We start from the raw sequence: 19105 nt of genomic DNA, 5'->3' as shown, positions 1-19105 counted from the left end.
TTGGGGACGGGTCCGATCTTAAGTGTCCCGTATATATGCGCAGCATGATGCGCACCGCTGCATTCTTCAATACCGAAACACAGCGACGACAGTCCGCTTCACAACGCGCGCCTTTTTTTTTTTTTTTTCTTCACCGGAACTGCTCCATGGCGTGGCATACGCAGCATGGTCTAAAAATGCTAATGCACGAGCTGAAACGACTCTCACTGCTTAGCGCCAAAGCAAGAAAGAGCTCAGTATAATTTCGATTGTAGCTCTATTACGGAATCAGTTTTGAATTATGATAACAAGTACGAAATTAACATAGCATGTAACGTAAGTTGAAGTGAACTTGTTTTTGCATTTTAATGCCCCCGCAAATGTTTGCGCGCAAAGGATTTTTTTAGACCAACTTGTACAATTTTGGAGGTGCTTAGAATTGGTTAATAGTTCAATATTGGTAAAAAATCTGAATTTGTACAATGCAGTTCAAGCACCATGAATGATCAGTGTGTTCTGCTCGTTTCTCAGACCCCACGCAAGCAAAAGACTCGCCACAGCAGCAATCCTCCTGTGGAACATCATGTTGGCTGGGTGCTTGATATCCGGGAACACCAGCCGTCTCGCTCTCGCACTGAATCATTCAGGTGGGTACTCTTCACTCTAGGCTCCTTTAGAATGAACGCCTTCTGAACAAAAAAAATGCTACAACAAATCTTTTTTTTTTTTTTTTTTTGCGCTCTAGTCAATCACCTATTGGACAAGTGTAATTTTCTGGAGGGGTTTGCGAATATTTGAGTTCTCGAATTGAAATCTGTTGTGAAATGCTTGAACTATTCGATTCTCGAATCGAATATCCAATGTTAAATTTTTCGAATATTTGACTATTCCATGAATATGAACGACGCAATCCGAAAGTGGGCTTCATCTGATGCTTCCATGCATGAGGTAAAGCTGGCTTTAGGAAATTGCCCTTGTTGCAGTAAAGGGGTGTTCTCCATAAGGCTCTTTAAAAAAAATTTTGGAAGATGAAAAAACTGTTTGTGATAACTGGGATGTTTATTCTAAGTGTGGCCACTTGGTGATCACAAGTCTAGTCCTGTCGTGCCCGGTCTGGTGCAGCGCCGAAATGTTCATTGCTAATTTGTTTTTGTAAGCAGTCACTGCTTGCAACCATGGCAACAGAAAAAGAAACGTCATGAGAGAGAAGGAGAGAAAAAAATACTGTAGTGGCTAAGCATATTTCAATGAAACTCCTAATAAAGTTCTTGTTCCTGTGTTTCAATGAAACTTAGAATGTTTTTGTTTGAGTGCCAAAAAGTTTTTGTCGCATGTCATTAACAGACTACTCACAGCACTAACTTTACCTTGCATTTATAGTGAGAGTGGAGCTACGCCTACTGGGCACATTGAATGGGGAGGCCCTTCTCTCAGTACTCCACATTCCCTTCCTGCGTTTGAACATCCAAGCCATGCCTTGCTGAAACAGAACGGCTTCACCCAGCAGGTCTATCATAAGTACCGCAGCCGATGCTTAAAAGGTACCCTTTGGTTAACTTACCAATCTGTAACCTGGGTGTCGGTATTTCAAAGCATCGTCTGTGAGCAATCGAATGTGATGTGTTTCAGAACGCAAGAGGCTAGGAGTGGGCCAGTCTCAAGAAATGAATACGCTGTTCCGTTTCTGGTCTTTCTTCTTGAGAGAACACTTCAACCGCAACATGTACGAAGAATTCAGGCGGCTGGCCTCCGAGGACGCGCAGGCAGGATATAGGTATAGTCCCGTGTTTTCAGACATTACTGTTTACAGTGATGGACAAAAGTTAATGGAACGTGGATGCACCATCATTCTCTGTGACACCTTGTGACAGATGGAAGGGGCACGTGCTACAGTTCAAAGGGTTGGCTAGTTAAAGTCTCTGAAGGCTTTAATGATGACCTTAATGAAAGAGTAGTAGTCTTGCGACTTGAAATGACACTGCTATGTATTCTGTAAACATTTGTCCAACACTACATGATATATGACATGATATACCGTACTTATTCAATTCTAAGGGGAGTCTTTTTTTTTTTTTCGCGAATGTTGAGCCCAAAAGCAACCCCCTGCCGTAGATTCGTAGTCGTAGCTTTTTTTCCTCGGTCATCGCCCGACTGAGCCGACTGCCAAGCGCCCTCTCCCCTTGTTCCCCTCTCGCCGACTTCCTCTCCCTTCCCCCTTTCGTTTCGTCATCCATCAGTTCAGTTGCAGTTGCTGCAATTGATCTCAACATCTCAACCGCGATTCTCAATCTCAACAATCCTCAGACATGGCAAGCCGGCGTGTGCACTAAGATGCTGCTTTCAAGAGAAAGGTCGTACTAGACGCGGAAGTGCTTGGAAACTGTGCCGCTGGGAGGAAACACAAGGTTCCAGAAAATAACGTGCGTCGCTGGAGGAAGAACAAAGAACCTTTGTTCACGTGCTCAGCCACGAGGAAAGGCTTCACTGGCTGGTAGAAGGGAACATTTCCTGAACTGGAGGAGTGGCTGGTGGAGTTCGTCATGGACAGGAGAAAAAGCTTCTTCGCGGTGACGACGGAAATGATTCAAATCAAGGCAAGAGGACTGGCCGGCAGGCCATGCTCGTTCTGGACGCGTTTTGGGGGCATTTAATGGAGGCAGTCAAGAAGAAGCTTGAGCAAGAAAAGATGTAGCTGGTTGTCATTCCCGGAGGTATAACTAGCCAACTCCAACCTTTGGATGTGTGCCTTAATAAACCATTTAAGGATCACGTGCGGCGTCTTTACAACGAATGGATCAGCTCGGACAACGTGGCCCTAACAGCAACAGGACGTTTGAAGCAGGCGTCACCACCAACAGTGGTCCAGTGGGTTGTCGATGCCTGGGCTGCTATTCCGGAGAAAATGGTTGAGGCATCCTTCAAAAAGCTCTGCATCTCGAACTCGCTTGATGGACTCGAGAACGATGAACTCTGGGAATGCGAAAACAACAAAGAAAGCACGAATGGCTTGGTGATAGTGTGTGAATTTTGTTTGCAAAATAAGTGTCGTTCTAGGCCCCCACTACAGATGAGTCTGAGTTTTTCTCTCACTTGGATACCTAAACAGCACCCCCGCCTTAGAATTGTGGGTGCCTTAGAATCGAATAAATACAGTATGTTAGAAATACAGATACAGTGCAATCCTGCTGTTTCGAACTTGAAGGGGACTGAAGATTTGTTCAAATAAAGCAGAGTTGGAACTAAAAGGAGCAGCGCTGAATGAGGGCCTGATGCGTTGGCAGCGCGTGCTAGCTACGTCGGAGAACGCGTCATGGCTCGTTAGGCCTTGCTGCACGTTCACATTCACGCGATGGCGGAAATATAGAAGGCTGTTTCTTTCCAGAATATTTATTTACAGTAGAGCTGTGCAAATATTGCCAAATATGAATATTCATTTGAATATGAATATTGCCGAATGTGAATATGAAACAAATATCTGATACTATTCGAATGCTATTCGCAACTTATTTTCAGTATTCGAAATTTTCGAATATTTCTTGAATAGTACTGAAGCAAGGTATGGTTATCTCAATTCTGCAAGTGGGCTTCACCTCATTACATCCAAGAGTTAGGTGAAGCCCACTCCACCTTACCGCCATTGTAAAAACGGGTTTAACCAGGTTTAACCAGGTTTAACCAGATTTTACCCTAAGACACAGGGCCCTATACAGTACTGGTTGATGGCTTTGGTCAAGTGAAGGCCTTCTTAATGCAGCTCATACATTCATCCTGTCGTTCTACCAATCTTCTCGCATTCACTTCCGATACCTGGAACGGGAGAAGATAGATATTAAATAAAATATACTAGATAAAAGATAGGCAAAATATAAATACTGTGAGTGAACATTACATGCTTGCACAAATTCTCCAAGAAGCCCGCATAACTTCATGGTGTCGGATCATCCAAGAGTAGATGATGTCACTGGGAGCTCTGATGTCTCTCCTAGCAACAGCATTTTCTGCTACACATTGGAACACTGCCAGCAGCTGGGGTGAGGAGAGCAGCGATGTTGTACGACGCTTTGGTAGATTGGTTGTCCAATGACATCTCTAAAACTAGAAATTAATTTAGGATTACTTCTATGTTGTACAGAAACAATATTTTGGAGACTCACTAATTGAAAACTGCGTAAATTTGGTAGGATTCTGAGGACGCCAGATTCAATTCGTCGTGGGCACTTTAACGCCACTCTGGACACACAGTGTAATCCCATCCCGTTCAATCCCGTTCTGTCTTTGAACGGGCGGACATTTTCTCCACTGGTCCTCTCTTGGTGCTAGGATGTGAAGCTAAAATGACCTCCGAGTTTGGAAACATAATCTTAGATTTCAGAAAATATGGCAATTTTGTGGTCCCTTCAGGGTCATTTTAATGGAAGTCTCAGGAGTAAAAACGTCCTGTTCCCCCTTTTTTCTGATGAAGAACGACCGCCCGAAACGTCAAGTATAGTTTTCCCCCCCTTTTTTCCCCTTTTTAAGTACACCAGCCCGGTTTTTACTCTTGTGTTTTGTGTACCTGGCAGTCCTTTTTATCGTTGTGACACTTAATGGAAGTCTACTCTCCGTACATACATACTTGCTGTAGTCATAAGTGTTTCTTTTATTGTGCGTTGTCTTAGGTATGGGTTGGAGTGCCTCTTCCGGTTCTACAGCTATGGCCTGGAGAAACACTTCCGCAATGACCTGTATCAGGACTTCCAGCAGGAGACCCTTAAGGATGTTGAAATGGGTAAGAGATAATTTGTTGTGCACGTACTCGGTGTTTGAAATGGTAAAGCACGAAAGTCTACACTCTGCATCTACAGAGTACAGCTTTTACGGGCCATCTGCAGAGGGTGCAGAGTAGTAATAGAGAGAAAATTACTGTGTATTGTACGCATATGGTGGTGTTCTGTTGGTGACAGGTCAGCTGTATGGACTAGAAAAGTTCTGGGCTTTCCGCAAGTACTACAAGCACAGCCATAGTTATCCGGTGGACGCTGTGCTAGATGCCAAGCTCAAGCAATACAAAAGCATAGATGACTTCCGAATAGATGTAAGTAGACTTTATTTTTCTTTGTGATACCCTTTGCTATCATTGGAGGGGGACTAAAGTGCAAAAATGTACCCATGCGGAATAAAAGATTCCTTGACACCAACTCAAAAGGAACGGCATTCACCTGTTGTGTCATTTGCGATTTATGAGCAAAAGAAACCACAATTTAGACCTTCCCTCTCCTTCTCAAGAAGTGCAACAATGCAGAGAGGCCTGGGATTGGTCTCCTCAAACGACTTCCCATAATTATTGGACAAATCGTTGTAGTTAGAGCTATGCGAATATTTGAAATTTCGAATTCAAATCGTGTAGTTGATGCTATTCGAACAGTATTCGCAGGCGATTTTGAGTATTCAAAGTGTTCGAATATTCCTGAAACGTAGCGTAGCACTGCCACATCAGCATTGTGGATGAGACGAAGGCATCCGCAAAAATTCTTATATAGCGAAACGTGTTGTGCAATACTAGTAGCGACGTGTTGGGTTTCATGCCGACCTGAAACCATGAAACGTATCCGCCCGGTGGGAATGGACATCATTACGTTTCACCTGCTATCAGATCAGTCAGCGTCCATCTCCGCTTCAACGACATCAGGGAGCCGCGACTTCTGCGGCGATCTGGGTGCAAGCACCCTGATCACTGCCCTGTGCTTGCAAGTACAATGAAATGTGCTGGAAATGAAATTGTGATGCATAGACTGATTCCTATGTGAAGAAAGGCCACCAGACCCGCTAAAATTGCAAAAATGGTTGCTATCAACCTCCAACTGTTATCTGTTGTCAAGATCGCGTCGTATAGGTCCTACTGTACGATGTGCGCTATACCTAGATGCCAATAAATGTACAGTCAAACCTCGTTACAACGGAACGTGATATAACGAAATTCGTGATAGAGCGAAATAATTTGGATTCCCCGGCAGAGGGCCATAGAGATCAATGTATTTTATTTCCCGCTACAACGAAATACTTTTTAGCCGCCGCCTCGATACAGCGAAAGAACGAGATAAGGTTTATGACCCCGAAGCCGATTTCAGGGTCATGAAAACAAAGGGCGCAAGCTGCGTCCTGTTCCCGCGGCGAAGGATGACACGCGCGATTAGGGTCGGGAGGAATCTGATGACTACAAAAGGAAGTCTGAGTCATTGGAAGGTTTGGGATTTTCCTTCGGAGGTTTCTCCTTTTTGCGCTGGTTTTGAAGTGTCCGGTCGCAGCCATGCACAGGACAAAAAGAGCACGAGACACGAGGCGCCAACGCGCGTGTGTGGGAAACGCTTTGTTCGCGTGGTGGCCTACGTGACGAAATCAGCCAGATTTTCTTCACGGGGACAAACATGTCGTAGCAACGAAGAGCCTTACGGAAGACGCACTGCCACAGACGTGCTTGGAAGGTGTGCGGTAGTGACTGTAGTGTGCAGGATCGCGACACGATATGGCGAACGCTGCGGAGGCTTTGGCGGCGTACGAACAATGCGTGACAGCGCCTCTTCTAGGCATGACGCAGACGCGAATAATCAGCTATTTCACACAAGAATAAAATGCCGTAAGTGTTGTTTGGTGCTGTATTTGTAGTTGTTATAATATTTCAAGAAAAACTTTTCTGTATCGTAGCGGGAGTTATCGACGCTTATGTACAGTGCGCGCCCTCGCGAAGATCGCGATTCGTGACCTTCAATTCGATACAGCGTAATGTTGGATACAACGAAAGAAATTGCGGTCCCCGTGAGTTTCGTTTTATCGAGGTTCGACTGTATTCACAACTTCCAGAGTTCCATAAGAAAGGGAAATACTATATTTTTCCGCATATAATGCAACGTTTTTTACCTTGAAAACAAGCCATCAAAAATGGGTTCACATTGTACGCAGGCTGGCATTATATACGTGGCACTTTCACACCAGAGTCGCCATTACAGGCCTCTCGCGGTCCAGATTTTCGGTCTGCCCTTCCCTGCCTGCGGTGACGAAGGCAAACTGAAAGTGCGTTGCGTCTCTCTCTCACATACATGTCTGTGTGTACTGGTTTGGACATATGCGTTTGGAAAATCAAAAGTTCCTGAAAATGTTGGAAGCTGTTATCAGCTGTTATCAAGTTATATTGGAAGCTAAGGCAGCCCACTGGGCGGCTGAGGAGGCAGACTTTGTCACTATCACTTCTTTGTCAGTGGGAAGCATATGCACGGCACAATTTGCCAAGATTGGTCGTTACTGCGTCATTGGAGTAGAGCAGTATAACGAACATGATTGATGGTGCCGATGACTCGTTTGTTTACGAGGAGCCTGGTGACAAGGAGTCATTGGAATCCTCATCGTCAGACAGCGATAGCGACGTTTAAAACACATAAGCGGCGAGTGTTAACTGATGTCTTTTTCAATAAATTCAAAATCAATTCAAATTCAATAACCTTTTGGAAACTGTTCGCATTCTATCCACTTGTCCAGCTGTGCATGTGCAGTTGTAACTATTATCGTACGGGAATGCAAAAAATTTGCACTGCATTGCTTATGGGTTCGAAGTAGTTTTTCTGCCGTGGGACATTGGTTCGCATTATACACGGGTCCGTATTATATGCGGTCAAATACGGTATTAGCAGTTTAGAAAAAGTACAGAAAGTACAAACGCAACCATATAAATCAAAGGATGCACACCAAGCTGTGTAATGCATGCTCCAGTACATTAAGTAGATGGGCTTCTTTTTCTTATATTTCATTCTGACTGAAAAGCTGTAGGCTGCCCCATTAGGAGCAGCAGTCCCCCGATGGGCACAAAGTTACTAAATTTTCGAAAGCAAGATATTCGAATTCGATTTGAAATTGAAATAAGCAATTTGAATTCGATTCGCAGTGTCTCTAAGATATTTGTATTCGATTCGATTTCGTAATTGTGCTATTCGCACGGCTCTAGTTTCTGTCGACCACATTGTTGCCCTTTTTAAGAAGGGGAACGAGATGGAAAGCATAAATTGCGGTTTCTTTCACTCATAAATTATGAACGACACAACGGATGAATCCTGTTCCTTTTGTGCTCGTGTCCAGGTCACGACATCTTTCCTATCCAGCGAGGAAAAATTTTCAGACTTCAGTTCCCCTTTAAAGTGGCTGTGATGGAGTCCAATCCAATACTTCCAGATTCTGCTGAGTTACTGTGATTCACTACTTCATGCCTTACATTTGTGCATTGCTTGTGGCACATGAGAACCTGGTGTCTGAAACAGAGTCATCTTTGTCTTACGCAATTTGCACCATTTCTGCTCCTCAGCAATATCGTAGAAATGAGAAAAAAAGAAAACTGTCACCCTACATACACATAACACCACTGAACAAATCGAATAAATACAATCTCTTTGAAAGCATCCACTCTTGCTTATACTTCCTCAGCGCTCTGACAATTGGTGTACTTAAGCTATATATTGTTTGCTGTGCATAGGCCGCAGTTCTTGCTCAAAAGGAGAAAGAAGCTGAACGTCAGCGGCAGGCTTACAGAATGAACCAGACAGAAACACAGAACGCAACGTCGGAACCATCTCAGCGTAAGGAGCCCACTTCACAACGTCGTAATACGGGAGACAGCATGCGTGGGGGCAGGACAGGAGGCAGGAGAGGAGGTCGTCAAGGGGGATCTGCTAGTTCAGCTGCACGGACAGGAAAAGTTGTTTCTGCATCTGCGGTGGGGGCTGCGAAGTAAAAGACTAGTCTGAATATCAACTGCTGGCTTCGTACATAAGTTGGTGAGTACATAGACTCTGCTGATCACACAATCTCCTCATGGGAGAAAGAACAATGCTGTGATGCCGTGGGCTCTGGATGTACAGTAAAACCTTGCTACCTTGAAGTCGTGTGTATAGAGGTATTTAGCCTGGTGTCCAAATTAACCAGATGCAGACAGGAACTAGAAAGCATACCTTTATTTGAGCAGGTGCAGTAATTGCCAGGTGCTGTATCTGGTGTAGGAAGTAGCCATCCGTTCAAGTCAACATATCAGGTCCATGACCTCGCTGCACACGCCATGCACTTCCATAAAGTTGCGCAGAGCATTAATGGAAGCCAACACCTCTGAAAACTACGGCACGTCTAGCAACACGCCAAATGGATATGCCAGGCTCGTCTTTTGATCATGTTCCATCGTTCGCTGTGTCAGTGATTGCTACTTTTTCCTTTATTGTGAGGGTCTTATGCTTCAGCATGACCTTACATTGTAGCCGTTGTCGCAGTGTTACTGAACGACGCGAAGTGATGATTTTGGCGCGGGTTCTCCGTAGCTAACAGTTGGAAATACTAGTTGAACGTGGAGAAGGTACGTTAGCCGATTGGCTTCTGCTGGCCAGTACATGACTTCCAACGTTCAAGGTGGTCCGACGGAAAATATTCAGAATTAAGCGTGTCATGAGGTGTAGATGCTTTAAATTATGAGGTTAGTTTTCACTGTATGAACGCTGGACTACTGCGAACATGTGAACTAACCGTGATCTCAAGTTAAGTGAGTTCGAATTAGCGATGCTTCACAGCTGCAACACTGCAACAGCAGCATTTGTTTTGCTCTTACCACTGCAAATAATTGTGCTGTTTGGCCCTCCCTCTTTTTTAAAATGAGGCTGCCCTAAGTGGGGGGAGGTCCTTACTTGAGGAACGAACGAATAAGGAAATAATACCTTTGCGTCTCTAGCGGCTATTCCGTATCTTCCGTCGCCCCCATGCACGGAGAAAGACGACTAGGAGGTGAAACCTCACTCTTTCCATCAACCAGAGCATGTACGAGGAGCGCGCCCCAGCCCAGAGTGCCATCTGTTGCACGATGGCGCAAATTTTACGAAGCTTGCGGTCACGTGATGCTGTCGCTTTTCCGACTCTGTGCGACATCGTGAACGAGTCAGCACTTTGTTAGGCCAGTCTGCAGATCCTGCACGAAAGCTCGTCATTAAACTTAGGTGCACCTAACTGTTTGAATTTTGTTCTTACTACCTCCCTCGTGGACCCGGCGGCATTTTTGTATTTTACCTTTTACCTATTTACAATTACCTTGGAAGGAGGACGCTGATGCTGCTAATTTCGGTTACAGTCCAAAGAAGCGTGCAAAGCGTGATTATACTTTGTTATGATGCGTGTTGTGGCACTTGACATGTCAGTATCCTTATGTTTCTTGTTTGTTCTACTCTGTGTTGGCAAGAAACCCTGTTTGGCATTCATGTACCAAGCTCGAACGAATGAATCCTGAACTAGGCACCTCTGAAGGCAGTCACAGCACATGTAACAGCAGTGCCCGTAGTTTAGTTTTTCTAGGTTTCAAACAAACCTACAGGATGGTGCACCAAGCAGATCAAAGACAGATTAAACATGGTAGTAGAATAAAAACAAAACATCAAGAATAGAAAGCAAACATCGGGAAAGTGTAGGAATGCTACTGGCTAATGTGATTGTGCATTAATGTTAGAAAAAGATGACGTAAATGGCGAATAAGGCGAAAAAATGTCACCGCCATGGTTTTGCCTGAGCACAGTACCGGAGCACAGTTACTTGCGATGTTAACATAGAAAATAGGATGTGCTCTCAGATGGCGTATGGGAAGATGAATGGGCACAGAAGATAAGAAGTCAGAGCAGTAAATGATACATACCTGCCACCTACGCACCATCCAATCTCCCGGAAAATTGGGGCCTTGGGCTTTTCTTCTCTCATTTTCCTTTAAAAGCAGCGCAAAGAATTAGCCCGTAACACCTGTTTCGCGACATGACCATCCATGGCTGGAGGTCGCGGCAGATCGTGTGTTTCAGTGCGTCCGTGTTGCTCGAGAAGACGTGCTATCTTCGCATCGTCAGTCTAATCTCATACTATAGTTTCGTCTCCTCCGGTGGTGCTCTCCAAACAGAAGATATATCTGCACGTGTTCCTCATGCGTGCGAAGTGCCTTTTCACAGGTTTTTTTCACAGGTTTTCACTCACTTTTTCGACATCTGATGAAAGGGTTTTGTTGTTCGAACAATTCCACACATCTGAAGAACACTCAAGAATAGGAACAAGAGAAAAAAAATTTGGACGCGGCACCTCGACTATGGGTAATTCGTCGACGCATGTTTGGGTGGTGACACGCAACTGTCTGTCAACTCACATTTTGCAACGCACGGCACTTTGTAACGGGGTTTTGCACCAGTACAAAATCCGCTTAACATGTGCAACTTCGAGTCGAGACACGTGCCTCTCCTAAAAAAAATCCCGGAAGCACAGACGCCATCGTAGCATGTAGCAAACCAGAAGACAACTTGAGGGCAAGAGAACGATGTGGAGAGGGAGCAACCTCCTCTACTTCCCTCCCTTCAAAGTTGCGCAACTGGCAACGCGTGCATCTAATCCCTGTCATTTATGCGCTGATAAACGCACCACGTTCTCACATTAATGCTCACGGTGGCTAAGGTTCTTGGAAATTCCACCTTAACTTGTTTTCAATGAAAAAATGGAATCTTAGGTATCTTTGATTTGACTGTACTCGTTGAACTAGTTCAGACGGTTCAGCACTTCCATATTCGTTTTGTCAGTGCCTCTAGTGCCCTCTGCACCCTCGTATTCGTTTTGTAACGGTGCAGCACTAGTCTGCACGAGTTCACGGGAGGGCTGCACTTGGTGGATAAAAAGTGCAGTATGAGTGCACGTGGAGCAGATGACATACCTGTAACGCTGACGGTTCCTTGATATTTGCACGATGCAATACCAGTTGCATTGTCGCGATAAGCATGTGGGTAGCGATAATGCGGTCATATCTGAGACCTACCGAACGGATGATTCTAATTTTTGCCTGCATGGGAAGCATATTACACTTGTCTTTGCTGTGTTGGAAAAAGGCACAAGCTTTGGAGCGCCCGAGAATCTTTTTTTTTTTTTTCATAAAAATATACAGAGATGAAGGACAGAGCAGGAAAAACAAGACCCCTATTCGTAGTATCTTCCCACAATGTCCCCGTGATAGCCGGAAACACAAATGCGATCTTCCCTTCCGTGCAAGCAAATGGAATGCATACGTCAACAACTCGTTGTTAGTGTATGAACCCAGCAGCTCCAGTTCTGCTTACAGGTACAGAGCCATAACAGACACTTATACCAATGACTAGTAAAGCGCATGAAATACAAATCACACCAACAGTATACATGAAAGGAAAGACAAGCGTAAAGAACACGACAGTGGCCGCAGTGCTGGCAGCAGACGACTAGCCTGTACCTGCACTCGCTTGTTTGTTTTGGAAGCGCTAGTGCTGAACCTACACTTGCACTGTCTCAGTCGGCAGCGCACCCTCTTGGCACCATGTCGGCACTCCCCTGAACTAGTGCCAGTGGTGCAGGCCAAATCGAAGGGACTTCTTGCTTCTCGATTTTCACTCATTTTACCAGCCGCCGGGAAAACTCTGATCGCTACGCACGAGCAAGTGGTTATGTGGCGATCGTTATATCACTGTCTTGTTTACATGTACTGTCATGTCTCGATCATCCGGATACCTCGGGAGTCGTCCCTTTTCGTCCAGATAACGAATTTCTGGAAAATTGAACCAAGCAAACTTCCGGGAAACCCAAAAATTTGGGAGACGTCTTTATCGTCGGAAACAAGTAAAAGATCCATGACGAAAACCCGAGACTGGGAAAAAAGACGAAAAACAGACGACACAACACAAAGTCTCAACCAAGTAACCTCTCAACCTCTCAAGTAAAAGATCGTTACTTCAAAAATTCACGCGAAATGAACTGTCTGCTTGAAATTAGCAGGCACGCGTGTGACATTGTTTGGTCACAGCCATGGCACCTGCTGTGCTCAAAGAAGGGTAACGTCTCAAAAAGTTGGTCCTGTGCACATGTTTGTGTCTATTTGCAAACGTCCTTGGCATAAGCCAAAAGACAGGCAATGCTTTCGGCCAGCCTGGACATTGACATTCACACGTGCATTTCTTGCGCCCTGTGTATATGGGCACCTCTTCCACTTATCGTCAACCATCTCTACCCTGTGCCAGCACCCACCAAAGGGAAGTGACCTCCGAAGAAAGGGGAGTCAAACGGTACAGAATGCCCCGGTGAGATGTGACCCTTTTCCGGAACAATGTGAACACAGCACGTGCCAGGGACAGAGGACGTTGACACATTTCCCGATGAGCGAATCAGAATGACCTAGGTCCCGAAAGATTGGTCCTCGTACTTGCTGTCCGGATACGGATGACTTACTCCGGATAACCGAGACAAAATCCAGTTGTAGCAGGTTCGTTCCTGGTAATGTAGTCGGATAAGTGAGACATGGCTGTACTTGAATGGGTGAGCTGACGGGAACCAGCAATTTGATCGTAATATCGCAGTTATCTTTATATTGAAGATGGAAATAAATGGGCTCGACTGTACTTTATTTTCAGAACAAAACAGTGTTTGATCGTGGCAGAAGAAGAGAACCACACGCAGGGAATTTGCAATGCCTCTCTTATACGACTTCTGAAGACTCGTTCTTCTGGCCAAGATACAATTCAAACTCAGTGTTGGACAAGGCGCCTCCACCACCTGTGCTTTGAGGAAACCAGAGGAAGATTGTGCTTCCAAATGACTCTTTTTGAAATACCGTGTGCCTTTCTGAAATGACGACGACGATTTTGGTGGGGAATTCCTTTCTCTTGTTCTTGTACATAGATGTATCAAAATGAGCCTGTCTCAGACCAGTTTGTTATTTTAAAGATGATTATTATAATTTTTGCAACAATGCCACTCTCAGCTTGCAACAAAGCTGTGTTCTGGTTGCGTGAGATGTATAGGGGTTTGTGCCGGAGGTGGGGATTGCTTTTGATTCTCGTTTTGTTTTCTCCTCATGTTATACATTTTTTCTTGCTGTCTCTTCCTCTTTATTTTTTTTCATATTTAAGTTTGTTGTTTATGGCACTCACTCGGTGAAATGATTGCTGAAATTTTAGTGTGTGGAATGCTTCTTTTAAGGGTCTGAATAAGAAGATAAGCTTGTGGTGCCATAAAGGGAGGGATGCGAGTACGAGTATGGCCATGCACCAGTATATAGGATGTTTCCTTATCTTTTTCATTGTTCGGCATAGTAGTATTATGGCTGCAGTACTTGCTCAAACAACTTGTTTCATTCTTTTTTTGCGCACTGATACTGCCAAGGTACAATGTACTGGAACTTGTGTACGTTTTACTTCTGAAAAGAGCTCTCTACTGAGCCCTGCCTTTATTTCCGGGGAGGCACCAGCATGCCCTGACCATGCCTCCCTCCCCTCCTCCCCTTTCTCTCCCTCCCTCCCTCCCCTTTCTGACATGAAGCCACATGGTGGTGCACATGGTGGTACTTTAGTGGGCTATGAACCCTTCCTTGATTATGCCTCGATTATTATTATTATTATTAGAGTATGTTTGTGACGTTCTCATTACGAGTGTTTCATTTGATTTCTCTCCTCTGCTGCTGTGTGTGTAAATTTTTGCTTCCTAAATTTGGAGTGTCATGATAAGACATGTGAAAGTTATTGGAACTTTTTAGCGAGAGATAGAAAAATGTAGCGTAAACTTTGGAAACCATTTTTTTTTGTTTTTCAAGCTCAAGAAAAAAAAAAAGAAAAAAAAGATTAACTGCACTGTGTGATATGTAGGTAGGGCTGCCTAGTATGAAAGCTGCAGCATTTGTTACAACACTTCTCCAATGGTACAGTAGCTGTGCACAGGGTCTATCAGACCTGCAAGCACATCCATAACTGCATAGGCACGTATTGTATGTGTGCGTGAATTTGTTGGGCATACTGTACCCGTGCCGCTTCCTCTCTCGTAGAGGGCCGTGTAATGTGGCGTATTGTGTCACAGTGGCTGCACTTTACGCTTTGAACCTTCCAACCAGCAGAGAGAAGGCAGTGGATATTCTGGTGTGTGCTTCTATGGGAACGCAGTTCCTCCATTTGATGGCAGGGTTCCCCCAGCTTAGAAGCATTGGGGTCTAACCTTATGCAGACAGTTTTTTTCTTTTTTGTCTTCTTTTTTTTAACTATCCACTATTGTTACTGTGGGCAGTGTTTGTTATTGTTTATTTTACATTGCTATGCACTGAAAGAAGTATCGTTATGCACCAAGTAAGACAGTTGAGAGTTTCTTGTAAATACAGTGAGAAAAAAAAAGTGGTGGTCTCATTTGCTGTTGGCAAGTGCTGCCACAGTTGTACAGTGGACGCTTCTGTTTTCTTGACCCATTCTTTCGATGTGCTGCCCTTAATCTTGCAAAAATACTATGAGCTCATGCATAAATTCTGCACATGATACGTGTGTGTGTGCATGTGCACTACTTTTTTTTTTTTCCTTTTATCTTTCTGGCTTTTTGCAGTACTTATCACTTTTTGATGTGTAATGGATTGCTTTTATTTCAACCATCTGCATTGCTCAATCATTGCACCAGAATTGTCCCAATAAGCCAAACTACTGCTGGTCAATTTTGAGCGATGTAGGTGGGAAATATATTTTATTCCTTGCTTGATTGCTTCCAAATGACGACGTTGATTATGGTTATATATAAAATATATATAAATATATATACTATATATAAACAATGTGGATGTAGAAAGATGAATGGGAGTCATGTTTTAATGCAATGGAATAAACGGATTCTGTGTGGGATACTGTCCGTGCCGTGGCTTATGTGAGCAACATGCTTTGCCGCATATTTTGTACCTCCTTTTTGCAGTTTTTAACGTATGGAGTGGATACTCGTGTCTTAGACTCCTAACTGTAAATTTCTAATAAATAGGCCATTCTTTTTTACTGTTCTGGAGTTGTGATTCTCTGTCACATTTCTGCTGCATGTCCAAGAAAGTATACTTTCCATTTCTAGGAGGCCTCACTAACACTGGCTGGGGTATGCGAGGAATTCCCTGAGTAGAGGTGTTACATGCAGCAAAGGCACAGGGACCGAGAGAGATGAGACCAACACAACGCTACTGCATACTCACAACTGATAACTTTTGATGTTGAAACGTTTAAATACCAGTTTTGGCATCACCAGAAGTTCTGCAAAACACATGCATATCTCTCTGTCCCTGTGCTGCGTGTAACACCCCTAGTATGACGTACCAACTACCCTGATTAAAAACCTCGAATTTCCTGGGTATCCAGACGGAAGTCTTCCCAAAAGGCACTTGCTCAGAATGAATATGTGCTGTATTGCGCACTTTGTAGTGTAGGCACCACTGCAAGAGCAGGACACAGTGAACTCGTTCTGGTGCTTGACAGGTGCATAGAGGAAGACACTGTTCCACTCTATTGCTGTGGTTCCAGCTTGACAACAGTCCATGCCTACTTTGTGGACTACAAGACACCGTTATCTCCCAAGCTCTCTAGCGCCTGGAAAGTTTCTTGTTACACGTTTGCTCTCATACCTGACTGAGCTTAATAATGTGTGTTTACAATATCTTTAAAAGTGTGCACACAAAGAAACTGTGCAAACTCCAGCAAATCATGGCAGGCATATACAATATAGACATCATAAATTTTATTAAGCATTTGGGTCTCTAAGTAGCAGACAAAAAGAAGCATGTTTATATATTAGGGGATGGTTACTTCTGTGCAAAACATCTCTCTCACTGGTAGGTGCCTCACTCTGCAATGGAACTGCACAAAAATAGCATAATTACCAAGAGTTGGCAGACATTTTTAAGTTGGAACGATGGGATGTCAGGGTGACACGAGGCACGAAGTAGAGCATTTGAATGGCTCTCTGCAGTAATGGTGTGAACCAGTTTAATCACATTCATGATATTTTACATACGCGTGTAAAGACGTGCACTGTTGCATTTGAAAATGGGTGCATCATTTTGAGTTTAAAAAAGTTCACTATTTCCCATTTTTCTTATTTCTTCAAGATACAAATTTTCACTTACATCATTGCAGATAGCCATTCAATTATACTAAGCATGCCCTTCAGTTTGGATGCGGCTATACAATCTTTCATAGACGCCTTATTCACCGATCTGCAGTATTTACATGTTACACACATGAAAAAGATTGGGGGGAAAAAAATGGGGCCACGCTACATCTGCCACTTGACAGATTGTGGGTCTACAACCTCCATAAGCAGTGAGAGGATCTCTGCAAGGATGACACGTGCTTGTCATCTTAAACACGGGTATATACTAGCAGGTAAGATGATACAGTTCAATTTGACTTTGACTCTCTTACTTGTTACACAATGTATCACTTAAAGGAGTACAGATGGCCATCCAAAAATGTTCAGGTTAAGATGTCTGATGAAAAAGTGTGTGTCAATTTACCGCATAGCACGAAAGGTTTTGAAAAGTGCAATTTGTTTCCCAGAAAAAAAAAAAAAAAAAAAAAAAGCACAAACATAGCTCCGCACGCTCACCCATAACTCGCCATTCTGGGTGTAACGAGGAGGAGAAGCACGATGCCACATCACCGATGACGTTACACAGTCCGCGTGTGCTGGTTCGCTGGTCAATGGGGGTCAGCGCCCTCTCTCTTCGTTGCCGTAAACCAGTTTTGCCAGTTCCCCCAGAGAATTGGGGATAGAAGGAGCGGCCGAATCATGACCGAGCCAGGAGCAATTCTTTTTCAGAGCCCCGAACAGCTGAGTAGCAGACAACACTTCTCTGAAACAATCACCGTGCACGGACTGTGTAGCGTCAGCGCGAGGTCACAGGCAGATCACTGACTGGTACTGCTCTCCACCACTGTTGCGCACGGTCGCTTTTTGCGGCGTACTTTAAATTCAATTTCTGCGATAATTATAGCTCTGTGGGGTGAATTACTTCTCATGGTGCATCTTACTGGCCTGCTTAACAGTTTTATAGAAAGAAAACAGGGTGTTAAAAGTTGCCATGATGCAATCTTGAAAGGCACAATTTCCTGTGCGGTATCTTGGCGATTAAGGGTGCTCGCTCGCAAAGTATATGGATTGTACATTCCTTTGTGGATGTCATGACATTCATCAAAGTGAAGTGAAACAAAAGGAGACATCTTTCTTTTTCCCTTTTGTACACAAGGTCCACCATATCATGTTATGCAGATTCTTTTCATGTACGCGACAACAAACACCAGGACAAAAACACACAGGACAAGTCGGACGAGAACTTCAATGACATAACATAAAAATAAATAAATATACCAACCAAACCAAGACCACCTAGATATACAAGGTGTCCCACCGAAAAAGGGCCAGGGGCTGAAGAAAAAACTGAGTGCTCTACACAAATGGAACCAACTGTACTTGCTTGGCAGTTGTGTGGTCTATCCAAAAATATTTTTTTCATCGCCCCTTGGCAATTAATTAGCGGTAATTAATTTTCAAACACTACTTTACTACTTTTAACGGTACTTTTACTACTTTTAACGGTACTTTTTTAATTATCGGTTTTACCTCTCAGATGTCGATGAGGAAGTTGTAGTACATGTCGAAAAAGACGCAACTGAAGTGGTTCGAGGTTGCTATAGCTTTTGGTTTCGTTTTTTCCCATGTTTAAAAATTGGTTTCAGAATCCGCACGCACCACAGAGTGCTCCCCATAATTCAGCGCCTGTGCGCGACGATTGTAGTGCACTCTGATAGGTGTGCCGTGAAATAGGTGAAATATTTTCTTCTTGTGTGACGTGGCCCAAGGATGGTCTCCAAGTGCTAATCTCAAGGTCAATGTATGCCGGTAGGCGTGTGCCGGATTGTGGGCAGCGATCTGCGGTCCGCCCGGCATCTGAAACCAACTTTTAAGCCCGGGAAAAAACGAAACCACAAGCCATAACGACCTCGAACCACTTCAGTTGTGTCTTTTTCGACATGTACTACAACTTCCTCATTGACATCTGAGGGCTAAAACCGATAATTAAAAAGTTAGAAAAGTAATTACCGCTAATTAATTGACAAGGGGCGATGAAAAAAATATTTTTGGATAGGCCACACAACTGCCAAACACGTACAGTTGGTTCCATTTGTGTAGAACACTCCGTTTTTGCTTTAGCCCCTGGCCCTTTTTCGGTGAGTGCCCTGTAGAAAGCCTGCTTATTCGTTGACGTGATGTAACACCTCAGTGTCAGCCAATCAAGATTGTGTTTTCAACG

At 44.0% G+C, this 19105-nt stretch overlaps 1 protein-coding gene across 4 annotated transcripts in view; it reads left to right on the top strand.

Moving 5' to 3' along the window:
- The window catches only part of LOC135394504 (la-related protein 1B-like), a 64482-nt gene extending 48678 nt beyond the window's left edge, over positions 1-15804 (top strand). For all 4 annotated transcript variants that reach the window (XM_064625276.1, XM_064625275.1, XM_064625274.1 and 1 more), the window contains exons 15-21: positions 511-626; positions 1360-1520; positions 1609-1753; positions 4638-4747; positions 4923-5053; positions 8474-8774; positions 13422-15804. In XM_064625276.1, the coding sequence (XP_064481346.1) occupies positions 511-626; positions 1360-1520; positions 1609-1753; positions 4638-4747; positions 4923-5053; positions 8474-8731 (921 nt within the window). In that variant the 3' untranslated portion in view covers positions 8732-8774; positions 13422-15804. The remainder of the gene's footprint in view (positions 1-510; positions 627-1359; positions 1521-1608; positions 1754-4637; positions 4748-4922; positions 5054-8473; positions 8775-13421) is intronic.
- The last annotated feature ends 3301 nt before the right edge of the window (positions 15805-19105 follow it).

This window comes from Ornithodoros turicata, chromosome 5, assembly GCF_037126465.1.
Source record: "Ornithodoros turicata isolate Travis chromosome 5, ASM3712646v1, whole genome shotgun sequence".
In the NCBI taxonomy this organism is placed as follows: Eukaryota; Metazoa; Arthropoda; class Arachnida; order Ixodida; family Argasidae; genus Ornithodoros; species Ornithodoros turicata.
The sequence above is the reverse complement of the archived record's forward strand: the minus strand, read 5'-3'. Positions and strand labels throughout refer to the sequence as shown.